The sequence below is a fragment of the Trachymyrmex cornetzi genome, unplaced genomic scaffold (genome assembly GCF_001594075.2).
Source record: "Trachymyrmex cornetzi isolate Tcor2-1 unplaced genomic scaffold, Tcor1.1 scaffold117, whole genome shotgun sequence".
Classification (NCBI taxonomy): domain Eukaryota; kingdom Metazoa; phylum Arthropoda; class Insecta; order Hymenoptera; family Formicidae; genus Trachymyrmex; species Trachymyrmex cornetzi.
Window position 1 is genome coordinate 843,822 of NW_017295730.1, and position 19,442 is coordinate 863,263.

Genomic DNA, 19,442 nt, shown 5'->3' on the forward strand with positions numbered 1-19,442 from the left:
GAGAGAGAGAGAGAGAGAGAGAGAGAGAATCATTAATATGTAATGTGTAATGTACAAAGTTTTGAAGAGACATTATGTGTGTATTTGTATATATAAAATATCTTAAAAAAAGTACATATAAAATAATTATTGCAGGATTTGAGATCAAAATTGGGATTTGATAATTAAGTTCGTAGTAATTGTAATTATAATTATTTCTCGTGGTTGATTTTACAAGTAAATTTGCAAATTATTCTTTTGGATGTGATAAATGATAATAGATAACTTTATTCTTCTTTTAAACAGCAGTATTTCTTAAACAGTCAAAACTTTATAATTAATGATTTGTTTAACATAAAATATTCCAATTTTGTAATTTAAAGAATTTGATGTTTTCTTCAAGAAAATTTAATCACTTATACCTTTCTTAATATATTTTGTATACATACATATATAGATGTGTGTGTGTGTGTGTGTGTATTTATTTAAATATATAAATTTTTGGCTATGTGTTTACCTCAATCCAACCATATTGGAGTGATTTCCTTGTCCGAGACCGATTAAGTCGCACAGATATTTTATGTTGTTTGGATTGTTGAAGCCAGTACTATTCTCCAACAGCGTTTCATAACTCTGACCTTTGTTGTCGATCGCTTTCCTACACCACAGAGAAAAATACCTAGTTACTAAATATTGCAAACATCATGGTAACCTTTGCCAAAGAGGAAACCAAAGCTACTTCGTTAACGGTAAAACTAAAGACTTGATAATCATAACAGCCGAGTCCTTATTGATCCATAAAAAACATTGCCCGTTTGGCAATTCGTGTGCGCCTGCTCTTCGACATCTTGTCGTATTCCATATATTTTTCTGCTGTGTAAGCACATGCATACTTGTGTGCATTATTTGCTGCAGTCTTCCCACATACACATATAACAAAGTATAATTATTCATTTATTCCTGCTCAATGGTGATTCTTCACTTCGATCTGCATGTATTAATCAATGACACGATACTAATACCAAAAGTGCTTTAAATACTAATTCGGTTCTTCTTGATTGCATTATAGAATATTATACAACTTTTGATATTAGAATCGTTCAAAATCTACGTTTATACCGTTAAGAAACATACATTGTATTATGTGAGCTTTACAATGCAAGTGCCATTAATTTTATTAATTAATTTAGAGCAATCTTGGTTATACATATTATGCAACAGCAAAAAATACGAATTTAAAAGTTCAATTTTGCGTATTTTGTTTCGTTAATACATTTAATAATGTAGTAATAAGAGTTCACATTTTAGGATTAAGTTCTTCCAGTAACATATTTGTTTTATTATGTGCTATATAATTTCTGTTGTATATCTACTGTTATAAGACTTCTTCCTTTTCGACTATCTTTTGTGATTTTTTTTATGTGCAAATGTAAAGTAGTTACAAAATTAGCTTCATATGCAAAATTTATTATGATATTCTAATTTCTATTTAATTCGTACAAATATTACAAGATGTATAAATAAATTATATAATAGTAAAGTGCCGAAAATGTTTGAAGTATAAACACATTACTTTTTTGAAACGAATTATTTTGATATTATACACATATTATATCTTATGGCCATAAATATTGAATAATTTTGATGAACCATCAACAATATATACTACGTCTTTTCTGCACGACTAAGTAGCGACAGTATATAACATATGATTCAGTTTCAATAATAGAAGACAACATGTAATATCGACGATTATATAGAACACCAATGTAATAATCGATGTAATAACCGATAATAGCGCGCATATGTACTCTCTCATATGCTTAACATATTTTTTCCAGTCTAGTTTGCTCTCTGATTCCTTATTCGATCTATTTATACGCGAAGCCAACGCATTTGCTATTAAGAAAAAATGTTAATCTAAGAGAAACTTACAATTTAGACAGATTTGCATGATATAAGATCAAAATGTGTATAAGTACATATTTTGTCTTCAACTTGCTGAAATGCTATTATTTATTTTTGTACAAAGATGTGAAGTTACAGATTATAACTTTTATGCCAGAAAACAAAGAGAAGTATAAGTAGCAAAAGTTTACGCATTGTTAAATTATTTCCGTACAAATAAGAGTAATTTATTTAAAAATGTAATACGCGTTCATTACACCCCCCCCCACACACACACACACACAACACACACACACACACACACATATATTATTTTAATATGCTTATATACATATATTTAGATAAATAAGCGCGACATTTTTTCTTTAATTAACTATGTAAATTGTTTTATTTCAAGCGTTGTGTATTAGAAAAGATAAAAACTGTGATGACAAAAAAGTTATTTAATAAAAGAAGAATTATTCATGTTACATTAACGAACATACGGAATCGAATATTTGTGAAACGATATTTTTATTACTCATACTACTCTTATAAAAATAAGAAATAATTAAAATTGTATTTTTGTGAAGTATATCTGTAATAAAAATATAGTTAATGTTGGAGAAATAAAGGTTGGAGCTATATAGATTAATATTTGTCAATGTTACCGTGATGAATACTATATCATTAATAAAATAAAACGTATTGTTGAATATCAAATTTACAGACCGTTTATTTATTTATACTCTTATGAAAGATTTATTCTGTTACAAACAATTTCTTCAACAGTTTTTTCATCTTTAATTTTTGTCATTTTATCATCGATAAAGTACAAAAATTCTCGGTTAAAAACATTATCGACTGTCACAAAACATCCGATAATAAATATCTTTAACAATTGGCTTATCAAACAGTATTATAATCACGATTTATTACGCTATATAGTTCATAAATTTAAATATATGTTTTTTTATTATCTAATAAAATATATTGCTGTGAAATTGTTTTTTTTTTCATAATTATCATTCGTATCATTTCTTGTGATTAGAAACAAAATTTATTAAATTTTACAAATTAATAAAATTTAAGAATTCGTTTGCGTCCAATAAAGATAGCATGATACATTTTTTATCCGTTGCACGTTGTGCATTAATAGTCTTATCAATATAAAAACATTTCGCGGAATTGTCCAGTATCGCACTTCGATGTGCAGAACTTTGTTTAAGTAAACACTAAGTATAAGCATATTCAGGCCTATGACGGTCAAAGCTAGATCTTTTTTGCCTAAATAATTCCTAGTGAATTATCTATATCCTATATATGTACATGCATATATATCATATTTTCGTAGTTATTCAAACTGCGCGCCGAAATTTTTCCGGACTTTAACGCAATTAAACTACTACAATAATATCACAAGTTAAATTAAAATTGACAATGTGCTAAAAACCTTAAATAAATTTATTGCGAAAAATATTACCTTAGGACGCTCGTACGGACTACAAAAGGTCCAGGTTCAAGTCCCGGACGAGGTAATATTTTTCGCAATAAATTTATTTAAGTTTTTTAGCACATTGTCAATTTTAATTTAACTTGTGATATTATTGCAGTAGTTTAATTGCGAAAGTCCGGAAAAATTTCGGCGTGCATGTACATATATAGGATATAGATAATTCACTGGGAATTATTTAGGCAAAAAAGATCTAGCTTTTACAGTCATAGGCCTAAATATGCTTATACTAAGGCCCGTATTCAGAACGCGCTTACAACGATGTTAGCACGCTAACATACTATACTTTACGTCACGCATATTATAGAATTTCAGAGATAAAAGTGCGCTTTTATCAATAAAAGCGCGTTCTGAATACGGGCCTAAGTGTTTAATTCTTGTCGGTCCGAATAAAATCTTATTATATTCGTTTAAGTAAGTCAATCGATATATAATATTCTAAAATTGTTTATTGTTGAATCCTTTGTAGAAATACATAAGGAAAATTAAGGCGTAGTAAATATTTAAAGAAAATTTTATAAAATCATTCAGCTTTTCAAGTTGGTATATAATAATTACTTTAATAACGTCAATAGTTAGAATTTGTTTGCAAAAGGTATAAAAAAGCATAGTATATTTTGGATAATGTTTTGAAAGAAAGAAGTCATTCGCGAACCTTTCGGTTTTCTTCATCATTGATTTGCATTTTACTTAATATTCTAATGTTTGTCTAGATAGGTTTGCGAAAATAACAAGAGCACAAAGTTATTTTTTAAGTTCTTTATTTCTTCTACTTTCTTAGTAAATCAATGATTTCAGCTACTACAAACTGTACGAGTTTTAATAATTTATTTACGGCGTACTATAATAATTTAATTAATTCGTTTGACCTTTCCTCCGCTTATCTTCTTATCGCGATTACAAAAGTTCGAAGTAAATAACCTTCTTCGTGAAATGCGTTCGACGATTTAATGCATAAGCTCCGTTACTTATTATATTTTATTACTCTTCTTACGATCTGATGGGATGGCCTAGTGATACATACACACAATTTCATTTATAATGATTTCAGAAAATAAGATGGCTTTTATATACTTTTCAATCTCTCGATAACAGAGTTAAAGTTTCACCAGTCATCTGAAAGTGTTTTAGAATACAATACCTGTTCTACATATTATACCGTGAATCTTTTTCTATATAAGATATAAGTAAAAAGTGTATACAAATAGCAATAAAAATTTATTTTGACGTTTTAAAATATCCATATTTATATGGATTTATTTTTCTTCCCAAATAACAAGCTCTTTTTGAGCCTTGCCTTCTCTTCGTTGTAAATAATTTAAAAAATAAAATCTAAATTACCTACGTAAGTTTCATAAAAAAAAAACTTTACAAGTCAAGTAAAATTTTGCTATCAGTACACACCTTTTTAAGACTTTGTATCATATAAAAGGGGAAAAATTAGTTTTTGATGGACGATTTTTCATTCTCTTATATAAAATTTCTCTAAATATTATCTTATTTCTTTTTCGTAAAACGGACATGCAATGCGATAGCACCAACAGGTGTTGACACTTACTTCGTATTATTAAAGCACGAAGCAAATTTTATTGTAGAACAGATTACCAGAAGAAATAGATTTTGTTCGCTTTTCGATTGTGATTCTATTATCTAATCTCTCTTTCTCTAATTATAGATATATATTATTGCAGAAGGCCAAATAAGATCGTTTAAAATAACTAATTTTTCAGATATAAAAATTGGCGATTAAACATAGAATAATTTGAATCAGCTCTTAAACAACAATTGAAAACGGCTCTTTTCAACACCAATAGCATACGAAATAAAAAGTAGCCAGTCTTAATTTCTAACATATACTGTTACAAGTGATAAAGCGGTGTGAGACATGAACGAAAATATCAAAATAAAAAATATACGAAGTATCTTCAACATCATAGATATACAATTTCGAAACTGTATATTCTTAAATCGAATTAAGTGCTTATTCCAATACATTATAAAATGTACTCATAGAGTAACTAAATCGCTATTATTTCAATTATTTATAAAATTGTTTGAAGATATTTTGAGCGCATTTCGTCGTGATACATAGTATGTACAATTGAAATTCGCTTTACGATGTCTACATTCTTGAATCACAAAATAAAATATGCTAAGGCTACACCAAAACTATGTACAACGATTACGAATAGAGCATTGATAATACCCTTTGAAACTTATTTCTAGTTTATATATATATATATATATGTATGTATATACTTATTGACTAATTATATATATACAATTATATATAATTAATTAATATGCATTATTAGTAAATTCTTAGATATGGTTTTTTGAGCTTAAAAGCTAGCACATGTAATTTATTTTATAAATATTCACGTAAAATATTTTATAAATGTACTTGACGTGTTTATTTTAAATAAAACTACGAAACGCTCACAAGACAAAAATAGCAATAAAAATGTTGCAATTTTTTAGTATTGTATAATCAAGACAGATTTGTGATAAGAGCGAATAGAATAATAAAATTCGTTCAATATATAGTATAAAATAGGATTACTGAGAGCTGGCGCGAAATTTAATTAATAACACAATTATTTAAAAAAGTATAATAGGACGAATGTTTCGGTTCAACTTAAAAGCATCTGCTCTTATTATACTATTACTCTTGAAAGTTATATATCAATATAAAATATATGACAATATTTTTCTCTCCATTTTCATTAAGATTAATGAATACTTGGTCCATAATTCTTTCAAACTAAAAAATAATCCTAAGAATGAAATAAATCAGTAGACATGTGCTTACTTTTCAAGCTACGTATAATATACAATTTCTTTGCAGTAAAAATATATAATGACTACAATACAGTACTTGATTCCTGACTAGCATGTATTTATATGAGTGACTTTCTACTTCACACGTATGATACTTAAGACAGAAAAATATTTAAGTTAATTGATCATTAATTAAAAATTTTAAAATATAAATTTGACTTTAACTTATATGTATATACATATATGTATATTAATACACGAATGATATTTAAAAAATCTATAGGAAAGTAACAAGAAAGAGAAAAGAAATAAAATCAGTCATGCAATAAAATTACATATGTAAAAAAATTTTGCACTCAATACATTCTCTTGTTCAAATGCATGCAATTTCACTTTTGTTTTATGTTTGTGCACGCGAACGTATACACAGATCATGGTATATGATGGTTTTCTACCTTATAAATTTTTTTGAAGATATTACAATTTATGAATTTCCTGGGGACGTAGAAATCCAGATAAAGAGGAATATAAATTCAATTGTTTTACGTATCATTATATTTGCGTAAAATATCTATCCGATATACGCAAACTTCATTTTAATTTAATGTGTCTTAGTATCACTTTCTATAAATCGCTTTTGTATACAGTATTTCGTTAAGGCTTCTACTCTATTTGATGCAGTTAACTATATTGTATAATTTCTATACACTTTAAGCAAAAAAAAAAGAGCAAAAGAGAATATTTTCATTTGCATGTTCAATAGATATAATAATATTAACTTTTCTGCGAAATGCTCAATAGACAGAGGAACTAAAAATTTTACAAATGATCATTTCCAATTGTGCATAGGCCTGTACATATAAATTATACATTCTAGCGCTGTAGATATTTCCTACCACTCATTACCGCACTATTTCTCAGTCTTGTAATAATACTACTCTTTAATACTTTTATAATTTATATAAAATCAGTTGCATGTATATCTTTACACATTGTAAAAGAACATTATGTCTTCAATCTAAATTAATGCATATTGCAATAGACTTTACGGATTTAATGCTATGATAACAGTGTATTATATAGAACACAAGCGGATAAAGTTTTAAGAATAAAAAATATTCTCTCGTGTACAAAACAATGATGTGTTAAAGTTTGGCCTAATGGAAAAACAATTCCATACGTTAGTTAAGGAATGATATAACAAGATATGATAAGAATGCAACAGCAAGACAACTTTGCATCACATAAAAAATTCTTGAAAATATCTAATATCTAAGAAAATAAAAATTAAATTCTTTTCTATTCTCTTAATCATCAAAAGACATCGTTTTGTGATATGAAGCTATTAATGCTGTTGCAATCTATAGCACATCTTACAATATGTATTGTCCCGCAAGTTCAATGCTTACAAATCTGCATTGATTATTGATGGCAACATCTATGATTTTTATCATAAACATTAGTTTGATTTACTTGCCAGGTAATATAATAATGTATAATAGATATAAAACAGAATTCTGTGCATTGATTATATCGGTCTTATGTATAACTCTAAGATTTTATTATTGCGTTTTAATATCACTATTATGCTAACTTCCTCAGCATGATATATTTACTGTATGTGCAATATCATATGAATTATATTCCTTCTCATAAATTTGTAATCTCCTCTCGTGAAAGTAGAATAATAAAAAGAAATAAAAATAGAAAAAGCACAAAATAAATGTGCTCATGTATGCATATTTATATTTTTAAAGAAAGATATTAGAAATAGAATATTATATATAGTTTTAGACTTAAAATAATCGTTGTAAATATATTACTTAATTTAATAAGTGTTTGTTCCTAATATATTAAATAATAGAATATGCACCGTTAGAATAAATAATTTTTGGTAAACGCTTTGTGGAAACGTGTGTACAACACACACTAATCACAATTAAATATTTAAGTAGGAATTATATTAAGTACAATGCAACAATAAATGATATCAAAAAGATTTAGTAAAAATACTTAAAACGTAAGAGATAAATGATTTTAAAAAATGTTGCAGTAAAAATTGGAAATGTTCTTTGATGACTATCGAAGTTTTGAAACTCGAGCTTTACACATTTTGTAAATCTTATTCAGAAATACTTGTTTATATAATCTATATATAGTATCGTCTTTGATTGCCCAGAAACTATGGTATTTACGCACACCGTGTTTGTTCCGTTAGAAAGAAGACCATTAAAGGCTGTAACATTTTATCTTAATCTTTAAAAAGTAACTTTAAGTATGAAAACCCTGTGAATGTTATGCAACTGACTACATTCAGTGCATGTTTTTGGTTGTATAGAATGTGGATAGATATTTTTTTCAATCAGTACAAACAAACGGTCTCTAACGGTATTCTCCAAATATGAATTCTTAAAACTTCATAGAGAACAGATAATCAACTGCAATTGTGATATTTTCAATACTTTACAAAGTTATCACATTGGAACCATCCCTATTTTATACGCCTCCAATTTGTTCTTGAAGTTTAAAAAGAGATATAAACTAGCGTTCAATGTTTTTTTCAAATTGTAGAATCGAAAAGGGATACGATCTAAACACCTTAATTTATTAATTCATAAAATTTTAAGAATTCTGATTTGAAATTCTAAGAGTTATTAATCTCAATTTTTTCAAAGATGACTGTACAATAGTCTATATAGAAGTATACTCATACAAAATAAGAAAGTATTTAAAAACCGATATACCCATATAAAGTATAAGCTGCATCTTTTTACCCTAGGGCAGGATTCTTACTATACAAACTATTAGTTTCTTATTGAGCATATTTTAGAAATTGTTTGAGTCGTTGTAGGAAGTGTTTGATTACTGACGTTATTTCAACTATACGCTAGTACCTAGATTTTTTTAGATTGATGTTTCTTTTTTTTTTACATTTTTTAAGATTATGATTGTGCTCTTTAGAGGAAGACTTTACAAAAACATCAATGAAACGAATGTCCGAATCTGATTAAAGAGCGCCTTCGTGTTCTTAAGAATTATAAATTTTTGATTATTTGGCGTACTATACTATGTATATATTGGTACATATCTAATGATTTCGAAAGTGTGCTTGTAAGTAACCCCAGATATCCGCGTATAGTGTAAATAGTCACAATGCCCCAATTATAATTTCTACTGTGAATATTCTTACTCATTTTGTTTGGAATTCCTAGGAACTTGAAGTTTTTAATTCTTTTTCCCAAACAATATTATTCAAGCTTCCTACAAAAAGAAAAATATGACATTAATTATTATACATCAAAAACTACTGAATAAGACAATAACATTTCTAATCATTAATTATTTCTGCCATGTCAAGATATTTAAACTATTATCAGAATATGATGTCATATATCTCGATTAGTTTAGACATAATCTATTTTCTCATATACTTACTTCGGGGAATAGAAAATGCTCACGAGTGGGTTGTGGTTGCTCAAAGGGTGAACTACTCATATAACCAGGTGACGGCGACTCGCTCTTTTCTAACACTGGAGTGATATTTGCATAATTAGCAGATGCCGTCGTGAGAATCCGTCCCTGTTCCACCAAGATACTCCGATCAATCTTATAGTACTCCTTTCCGCTACGAGGTCGAAGAGTCGTTGCTACCGTTCTGCCTCCTAATCTATATATAGGTATATGATTGTTTTGTGTTAGTTACACAAATAGTCATAAATAGAAAAAAATAAAGTTTTAAAATAAATAAGTTTTTCACTTTGAAAAGTAAATTAATAGAATTTGTATACGAAAAAGAATTTATAAAAATAAAATTCAAAAATATTATATATTTCAGAATATTATACAAAGTATAATTATTGACAAAGTTTCTTGTATGCAGATAAGAGCGGCCAAAACTAAATAGAAGTCTGCGATTTTCGCAATAATTAATGAGAAATTAATTTATACAGATCCGCTAATCAGTGATTATAGCATCCAAGTTCTCGGCAAGTTGTAGTAAGAGAAGCGCTTTATTAAAAGCAGGGCGAGCAGCACATTATTATTTACAAATTGCTCCTCTCAAGTTTCGTCGCGCGCCTAGCAACCGTAAACGTTGATCTCTTATCGCTGAATTGCGTGAATGCAAACTGAATAGCAAATCATTATAAATTAATTTCTCATTAATTATTGCGAAAATCACAAAACAGCTTTTTTCTTCAGTTTGGCCTGCTCTACTTGCATCTTCGTCAATGCGCTTCATCAATAATTACCGGGCACTCTGTATATTTCAGAAATTATAAAACATTCTATATAACTTTATGTATTTTAATGGAGTTGTATATAAATTAAGAAGTTATAAGACAATAGAACTTCTGCAAGAGTTGCAGCTATATATAAGAGCCTACCTAAGGCTGTCAGGCGTATCGGACGAAGAGTGTGAGGACAACGACAAAGTTTCGATGTAATCTGACATGTCGGAGGTACCGCTGCTAGTACTTCGTGAATCGATATAAGGTGCATTGGAAACTTCACCAGGGCTGTTGAAGCCCTTCGTGGTCTTCGGTAAACACGTGGGTATATCGGCCTCCGCGGATGAAGATTTCGTTGGTATCTTGATCTTTTGGAACTGGAAGGAAATTTCACGGAGAGGATCGCTGGACTTAGACTTCCTCGGCAGGCTGCTGTGATAGCATATGGGCGGTGGGCTTTTGCTGCAGACAGATAACATATTCTGCTTTACTGCCGAGGCGGCGGGTGCCGCCAATGATAACTCAAACTCCACAAACTCTGCTGTTCGATGACTCAGGGAACCGGTGGAGACGCCAGAATCGTTGCTGCTCGAGGAATCTCTATTATGCCCGGTCTTGGATGGTACGGACGATGAGCGTCGGATTTTAATAAACGACGGCTGAGACGCGACTGTCAATATCTGCCCATTGTCGTGATTACTACTGATCTTGCTTTCGGAGTTGCATGAGTTGTGCGACTCGCCGGTTATCAAAGAATTTTTATCCGCTTCGCTCGAGCACTTGTGGATAGTAAGCGTGGACGGAAAAGTGTGGCTCTCGTCGTCCAGGTAATGTGCGGATTCCGCAGAATAAGATCGTTTCCTGAGAAGTATACCTATGCTACCACCGGACTCCGCAACGTTACCCACGTCCAGATAACGACGCCTGAGGTACGGGCTGGACAACATTGCCGATCCTGGCACTCGATACTCCGAGTCAGAACGCTTCTTATTCACCTCGAGCAACGTGGATCCCGATAACGTCGGATTGCTGGAGCTCTTGATACCACTGCAAAGTCTTGATAAAATCTCCTTTGAACAAGCGTTGTGAGCCGGTTGCATCGGTAAATAAGCGGGGAACGATTTCTTCGGAGTTTGTTTGTCCGGATCCATGATCAAGTAGTCGTTTTCCTTTTCCTTCGCGTGACCGCATTTCTCGCAAATCTTCGAAGCATTATCACTCGGCGCTTCGGGCACTGGTTCTTTCAATTGATTCGCGAATTTCTCAATCTCTTCCTGCGAGATACTACTCTTCGTTAAAACATCCTTGCTGTTCTCATAATGTTCCAATGATTGAGTAAAATCAATATTCACATAATTCGCTTGCTTTGCTTCCGGTTGCGTGTCTATTACCGGTTCGACGTTTTCGTAATTGTTCAATTTATTTTCCGCGGCGCAGCCGCAGTTCTCCGTAGCTTTCTCATCAGTTGAATCATTTTTATTGACTCTTTTGGCTGTTGCGTAAATAGCAACTTCTCCACTAGCATTTACCACCGGCATTTTGCCCTCACCTGAGAGCTTTACGGGATGAACCGTGACACCGGTAGGTTCAATTCCCGCACCGCGTCGGCAGTAAGGTAGGACAAAGCCGGCCCAGCTCATAACATTGTGACAAGGACATCCCGAAGATCTAGGTGACTGTACTGTAAGTTTCGCAGGACATCCACATCCTTGCAGGACCACAGCCTGCGGCACCTGAGGTGTGTCGTAATTAGGATAAGTTTTCGGCAGTGTGAGACATTCCTTTATTTTCCTTGGTGTATCGTAATACTGTTCCGGTTGCGGACCTTGTTCCAATAGCATATGATGTCCGAGAATTGTTTTCGGAATGTCGTAGTTCTCGTAAGGTCCCGCAGCACCGCGTGCTACGGGTTGTTGGGATTGTTGTTGAGGTTGTTGGGATTGTTGTTGAGGTTGTTGCTGAACCTGCTGAGTTGGTTGTTGAGATTGTTGAGGTTTTCGAGCGTGCACACAGATTTGCTGTTCGGCAGGCAGTGGCATTGGTGGTTTTTTAGGTTTCTTGGCAATGACAGACTGGCTAGTTGTTGGCAGTGAAGGTGGTTGGGACGGTTTCGGCGGTCTCGGCGGTAACGTGCTCGGGCTCGGTGACATTTGACGAGCCGTCGTCGTCGTTTGTGCCGTTTGAGACTGGGCGGTTTTCGATTGCGCACACTGGCACTCGATTTGTTGCGAGCTAGAATAATCGCTCTCATGACTGCTGCTGCTGTAGGACGACAAAGAAAGCCGATCGAAAGTACGAGGCTGCAAGTGGCATAAATTGTTCAACGTGCTCGCAGCGGGACTGCTTATGCCGCTTATAGTAGCCGTGGTGATTAAGGTTGATGATTTCGAAACAGTACCGAGTTTACTAATGCAACTTGCGCATCTCTCGAGGCCCGTTGCACCTTGACGAGTGAGCGAACAACTACGCCACTCGCCACCAGGCTGCTGATCAGGTAACTCTGAAATGGACATCGTGTCTCTGCAGCTGTAATCGCCGTCAAGCTCCGTCTGCTGTCTACTCTCCGCGGATGACCAATACGGTGAGCTCTCATTCTTGCAGCTGTCGCAGTGTTCCTCATATGTCGTTGAGTACACGACCGAAGAGAAGAAATCGCTGGCTCTAGTCTCAGCGCGAGAACACTGGCGTCGCCCTGGACTGTCCTGCGTCGACAGTTCTCTACCAAGCGGCGATCGCTTTTTCGTAGTAAGTTTTCCCTCGGCCGCCAAATGCAACGTCTTGACTATGTCGTCCCCTTGATCGGTTATTAGAACGTGCAGTCCCTCCCCCCGACCGCATCTCGAACCGCCCTCAAAACAAAATCTGCCTTCGACCACGCCGTATCGTCGGAGATGCGCAATTTCCCAGATACCGACGAGTCGAGGAGGCACGCCGATGGTGATACAGAAACGACGGTCCTGAATATGCAAATGCGCTGGTCCATTAGTGAATTTCGCTTTTGATGGTACCGAGGAGATGAGTATCAAAAATTGCTGATCTGTTGAGAAAAATTGACTAATTAAATATATAAGACAATAATTTTTATCTCAGAATTTTGCATAGTATTTTGCGTATTTTATAATACATATAATGCTTTTCGCTATCTTTCTTTCGCGATAGCTTACCTTCACCTAAATTGTTCGAGATCTTAACTTGCCACTGTATCAATCGCTCTCGCGTATCAAATGCGAGAACGACTGTCACGTCTTGGCAAATTATAGCAATCGTATTGGATTCTTTGTCGAGTGTGAAACCACTCTCCACTCCCAAAAAGTGTTGCAAGCTTAGGGACGCTTTTGTTTGGCCTTGCTTGTAACGATCCTTACTGTCCCCATAAAGTTGCAAATGCAAGCAATCTGTTAATAAAAAAAGGAATATTCATTTACTTTGCATCTATTTTAACGTTACATAGAATTTCTTTTGCTCATTCCTTTTCTTAAATAAATTACACAACAATTTTCTTATGTGAAATGTGTATATAAGAAATATACATATGAAACAACTAATGTTTGATATTTTTATTAATATATATAAATTTACACACACACACACACAACGTTTTAATAGAAATAAATATTATTTCCTGGTAAATATTAAAGACAAAAAAACGCATTCCCATTTACAGAAACATTTAACAATACATATCTCGAAATCAATTTCGTCATGTGTTTACGTTTTCCTCGTTAAGTCCCGCCTAAGGAAAATTTATGAAGTGCTTGGATTCTTAGTTCAAAAATATCCTCAAGTTACAGGGATCATGTATTAATGGTTATTGCCAGGAGCAAAGCCGTTCTTGGAAACTTTTTTGTTGCTTTAGGCAGCAACAGATGTGCCAGCTGTCACCCTAGGAAGGTCCAAAGGTGGGGTCCTTTGTACTGATAACAAGCAGGAAGGGTCCTTCATAGGGAGTGAGACGTGGAACTAATTAATTTTTCGGTGACAAATTCCACCAATTTTCTAACGAAATGCAAAAATCGGTCATCCAGCTGCTACAATTAATGTTAAACAAATAGATATGAAACTATTATGCCAACAATATTTTAAATTGAAGCTTTTAATTAACCAGTTTAATTATACGAAATCAAACTTTGTTATAAAATATGATACGTTTTATTATAAATATATGTATATTCACAACATTGTGTGTTACTATATCATATAAAATGGAATCAATTAATATAATTTTATTGCATGAATTTAAATCAATTTGGTTTATCTAAAAAAAAGGGGGGTGGGGGGGGGGATAACAGCATTCTGTTATAATTTATTTTTATAAACACGTTAACTTGTAACGAACCAAAACGGTATTTATTCTACAGTAAATTCGAAAATTTTCTCGACCATAAAACCAAACAAAGAACATCGTGTAAAAACAGGTATAATCCATTCCGCACAGTTTGCCAAGCAGACAACATAGCAAAGATAAGAGGGGGTCTATTATGCAAATTGCGATACCGCTCGTATCAACATGATAGTAGAAGCAAAACGTAAAAACGCTTTAGGAGAGTATAATGTTTCCTGTTTATTATCTTATTGCTCTCTTCATTTCCCTTCTTTCACTCACAACGTAATGCAACCATAATGCAACATAAATCTCCATATGAATACCATTAACGCAATCTTATCAAAGTCTCATTAATTAAACAGATTATTATTAACTCGTTTAAGGCAAATAAACGACAAAACAATAAGACTATTGTTAGCAATTGCGTTGTTTAAAAACAAGTGTGAGACTTTACCTGCTACTGGCGATAATTTCCGCATAACGCACCATCTTGACTTCCACTGTAAAATAAATGATATTGTTCACACATACAATTGTATATAATACAAAATATTTCAAAATAATTATATATATTTTTAAATAAAATTTTGATTTCTTTTTTTACCGCATGTATTAAATTAATACATAAGTGTAAAATACACAAAGCTGCAATAAATATGTTCAAAAACCCTATAAATATAAGTTTAGGATTTTATTTAAACAAAATATTAAATGTTTGTTTTATTGTATACAATATATTTAGTCATTTATGCATTTATATAATGCAATAATAAGTAATCTGGTAATAAAAATTTCAAATATAATAATCATAAAAGAAGATAAATCTGTTTTTAAATAATAATACAATTTATTTTTTATTTATTTAAAATAAAAAATGAGATGAAAATATATATTATAATTTAAATATATTATATTTTCAAATAATAATTTCAACTTTAACTATATATTTAATTTGATTCTATTATATTTATAATATTAAACTTTATAACAGAAAATTCTTTCTTTTCAATCTATAAACATATTATTTTGCATTTTGTAATTTTTATCAAGCACGGATGTGATAAAAATTACACGAAATTGCATGAAATTCACGAAGTGAACTTTTTCACGTAGTGCATCATGATCAAAGTAGAAGAGGCTCCTACATTCTCAAGTATCTTGCTGTATCACCCTCTTATTAGCAAACGAGAATAAGCTTTTTATAGACTTGGATTAGCTACTCCCTACAGCCCTATTATTAAACAATTTCTTTCTCAAAAGTCGCTTCAGATATACTTTAAACCAAATATCTTAAAAAAATATTGCAGGGTACAAACATAAATAACAACAACGATTAATACTTTAATAAATAATTTAATAAGTAAAAATAAAAAATTAAAAACAAAAAATATTTAAATATACATATTTACATAATATATTTTACACAAAATATTTAACTAAAGTTTTTCTCGTAGAAAAGATAGAAATATAATTCTCAAAAAATTTTATCAAATACGTATTAAACAGTAAAATCTTATTGCCAATATAAAAAGTCTCTGATAACATGATAGCATGATAGGCATATTTACACTGATAATGTTTAGACTAACATGTCTCAAGAATTACACATTATTCTTATAGAACATCGTTATTAAATCAATAAACTTAACGAACTTAATATTTTTGAAGATTTACAGTGATAGTAAAATTATGAAAAAATTATGAAAGATGGTATTACAAAAATTTATTATTTACGTCATTAAAATATATATTTTTTTAAATTTTTGTTAGTTTTAATAAATATATATAACATCTAACTAATAGATTGCAGCTGCACTTAATCAATAACAATTATTTACTTAATCACATCATTCCAACAAAACATCTTTATTTAAATCAACAAATTTAATAAACTTAATATTTTTGAAGATTTTGCAATAACAGAAAAAATATGAAAAAAAGATCATAAAAAATTATTATATTCTTTATTAAAACTTTTTTTTATTTTTGTATTAATAGATCCAACATTTAACTAATAGATTTAACATCTACACCTAATAACAATTATCCATTCAATACCTAGCATTTGTATAACAAAAATGAATAAATGTGAATAGAATAAATCGGCAAAACCGTTCATCTTTTTATTTTTACAAATAAATAACCATGCATAGCAAGAAATACATTAAACAATTACTATGTTCGAAATGTTAATCGTTAGTGTTAAAAATTAAGCACGGCAGCCCCAGTCCGCAAACGTTGCACATCTTTTCTGGGGCAGCCTGTATAACGCGGAAACTTAACGTAGGTCCGCTAGCGCGTCGCGCAAAGTACACATACGCACGCTACGCAAACCACCCCCGTAATCGTTACATAATTTTTATCGTGCGCCAGGCGAGTTGTGCACACAGGTGACTCGTCGATAAGCATCGCGCGTCCGGCGCACGTTTCCCGAATTCGCATGCGAGGGGATGAAAAGCCCTCCTACCCCTCCGCAATGCGTCTCACCCTGCGCGGGGCGTCCAGAGGCGTCGGGGACGTCGCGGATCACAGGCGAATTCACGCGGGGGACGCATTCGTGCGATTGTCACGAGTCGTGGGGGGGAGAGGAGAAAAAAATGGAGCGCGATCAGCGTGCGCTTCGATAAGGGAAGGAGAATTGATTGAACGGAAAACGTGGAATGCGGAAGACTTACCTTCTTGCCGTCGCGAAACTTGACGTTCCCCTCGATAATGCAACTGTTATCCACCATTGTGGAGGATTCGCTCCGTTGCCGCGCCGTTGCACCGTGACAGCTCTCTCATTACCGCGTTCGATCGCACCGTACGATCGCGCTCCCGTGACGCGACACCATTTGTCCCCGGTCGACAGTCGACCGGCCAGCCGTACCGCCCCTCTTCTGTCGCTCTGCCAGTGCGGAGTGCCGCGGCGCGGCCGGGTAGGACGGGAATCTCGTTGCGGCACCGTGCAGGCGTGCAGTGTGCACCGAATCACGCGGCGAAATCCATACTGCCGAGAGGCGAGAGGGTCAGTCCCGTGCGCCTTCCATCTTGACAATGTATCGGCCCGCCGCGTCGTGCGCGCCGAGAAATGCCGAGGAACGCCTAATCATTGCGCAAAACAGGGGAGGCAAACTCTCATGTATTACTTTTGCACCACCATTACTAACGCCATCTAGAAATTCATTATTGCATCGATGGGATACTATTAAGGGGATCCTAAAACCGTCTATATTACCGATTCAGTAAGATTTTACATATTATGATTTACGCGTCATTGACTAAAGTTTAATTTACAGTACTACATCAATATCACGCGCACCCCATACGTACAAATTTTCTAACTAATTTTTTATATTAAATATCCAAGCTTAATTCTAAGAAAACAACATTTTTTGTTCATATAATCCTTCAGCTAATCTAATCTAAGATTGTTTTATACATACAACGTATAAAACTTTGTATATGAAAGCAAATATTGTGAGTCAACGTCAAAAGCCGCGATAATAAAAGCTGTAATTTTCCAACTATTTTTCATTTTTTATATAAAATTGACCAGTCTGGACTACATTATTATTCCTCATACTTTAATTGTGGAGGATTTTTTAATTTGTAATATAAAGGTAGTTAAAAAAATACTTATTTGAAAAATAATTAGTAAAATAGACGACTTTAGGAATCAGGATGTCTCCTTGAAAATATTTAGACTATTAATTTAAACTTGGAAATATTCTTTAATTACAACATTTTTATCGTATTTATATTTTAAACAAATAAAAGATAAAAAACTGCATTGTTATTGTATTAATAAGAACGGATTTAACTTTTTTATGATTATTATATTTGCGACTTGATTATCAAATTATTCATATACAGGATGAAACCCGAAAGTTTTTGCCAATCGCTTTTGTGTAGATAGAGCGGACTAAACTGAGCCGAAAAGTCCTCTATCATTTTGTAATTTTCGCAATAGTTAACAAGATATTAAGTATTAAAAATTGCCAAATATTGGTCTTGAATAATTTTTTACTCAAATACTATCAACTTTACAGAAAAACTGCAAGAGATAAAAATCATTTATTTTTTTCTTATAGAACTATTTCTTATAGAACTATAGAATTTTTTCGGAATTTTTTATCAATGCTTTAGTACTGCATTTTCTTATTTTTACCACATGAGAAAATACAGTATTAAAAAATTCTGAAAAAATTTTCGGAGCTTTATAAGAAGAAAATTAATGATTTTTGTCTCTTGCAGCTTTTCTAGAAAGTGATAGTATTTGAGTAAAAAATTATTCAAGACCAATATTTAGTAATTTTTAGTAATTAATATCTTGTTAACTATTGCGAAAATTGCAAAATAGTAGAGGACTTTTCGACTCAGTTTAGTCCACTCGAATCTATCTACACAAAAGCGAATTGGCAAAAACTTTCGGGACACCCTGTATAACTTGGCTCGAGGCAACATGGCTGCCGCGAGTCTCAGCGCCCTCGGCGGGCGTCATGGGAAGCAAACAGGATTAGTAACTGTTAGTGACAAAGAGGTCGCGTGTCGCGTTCGTTGGTAACATTGCGCGTGGTCAAATCCATCCGTGCGATGACAGTTTCGAGTGTAGTGACAGCCGCGTATCACCGCGTATGCGCCCGTCAACCGTTATAGTCCGTTGTGCTCCGCGTTCGCTTAGCTCGGGTTCATCGAGTTTCTCGGTCAGCCTGGTGACATCGACGACGCGCGGACGAGCATCGTCGGG

At 32.7% G+C, this 19,442-nt stretch overlaps 1 protein-coding gene across 1 annotated transcript; it reads right to left on the bottom strand.

Moving 5' to 3' along the window:
- Window positions 1-9,001: 9,001 nt before the first annotated feature.
- Window positions 9,002-17,801, bottom strand: LOC108766211 (uncharacterized). Its single transcript, XM_018515377.1, has 6 exons — window positions 17,389-17,801; window positions 15,168-15,213; window positions 13,554-13,784; window positions 10,546-13,426; window positions 9,596-9,827; window positions 9,002-9,421 (listed from the first exon to the last, which is right to left on the bottom strand). Exons 1-6 carry the CDS (start codon window positions 17,443-17,445, stop codon window positions 9,413-9,415), a joined length of 3,456 nt encoding a protein of 1,151 aa, XP_018370879.1. The 5' UTR covers window positions 17,446-17,801; the 3' UTR covers window positions 9,002-9,412.
- Window positions 17,802-19,442: the final 1,641 nt, after the last annotated feature.

What these genes read in the sequence shown, in the direction of transcription:
- LOC108766211 (XM_018515377.1), bottom strand. Translation starts at nt 17,445, where the DNA reads ATGGTGGATAACAGTTGCATTATCGAGGGGAACGTCAAGTTTCGCGAC. An exon ending in AGTTTCGCGACGGCAAGAAG is followed by an intron (nt 15,214 to 17,388) that starts GTAAGTCTTCCG and finishes TTTATTTTACAG; the next exon opens with TGGAAGTCAAGATGGTGCGT. An exon ending in CTCGAACAATTTAGGTGAAG is followed by an intron (nt 13,427 to 13,553) that starts GTAAGCTATCGC and finishes TTTTCTCAACAG; the next exon opens with ATCAGCAATTTTTGATACTC.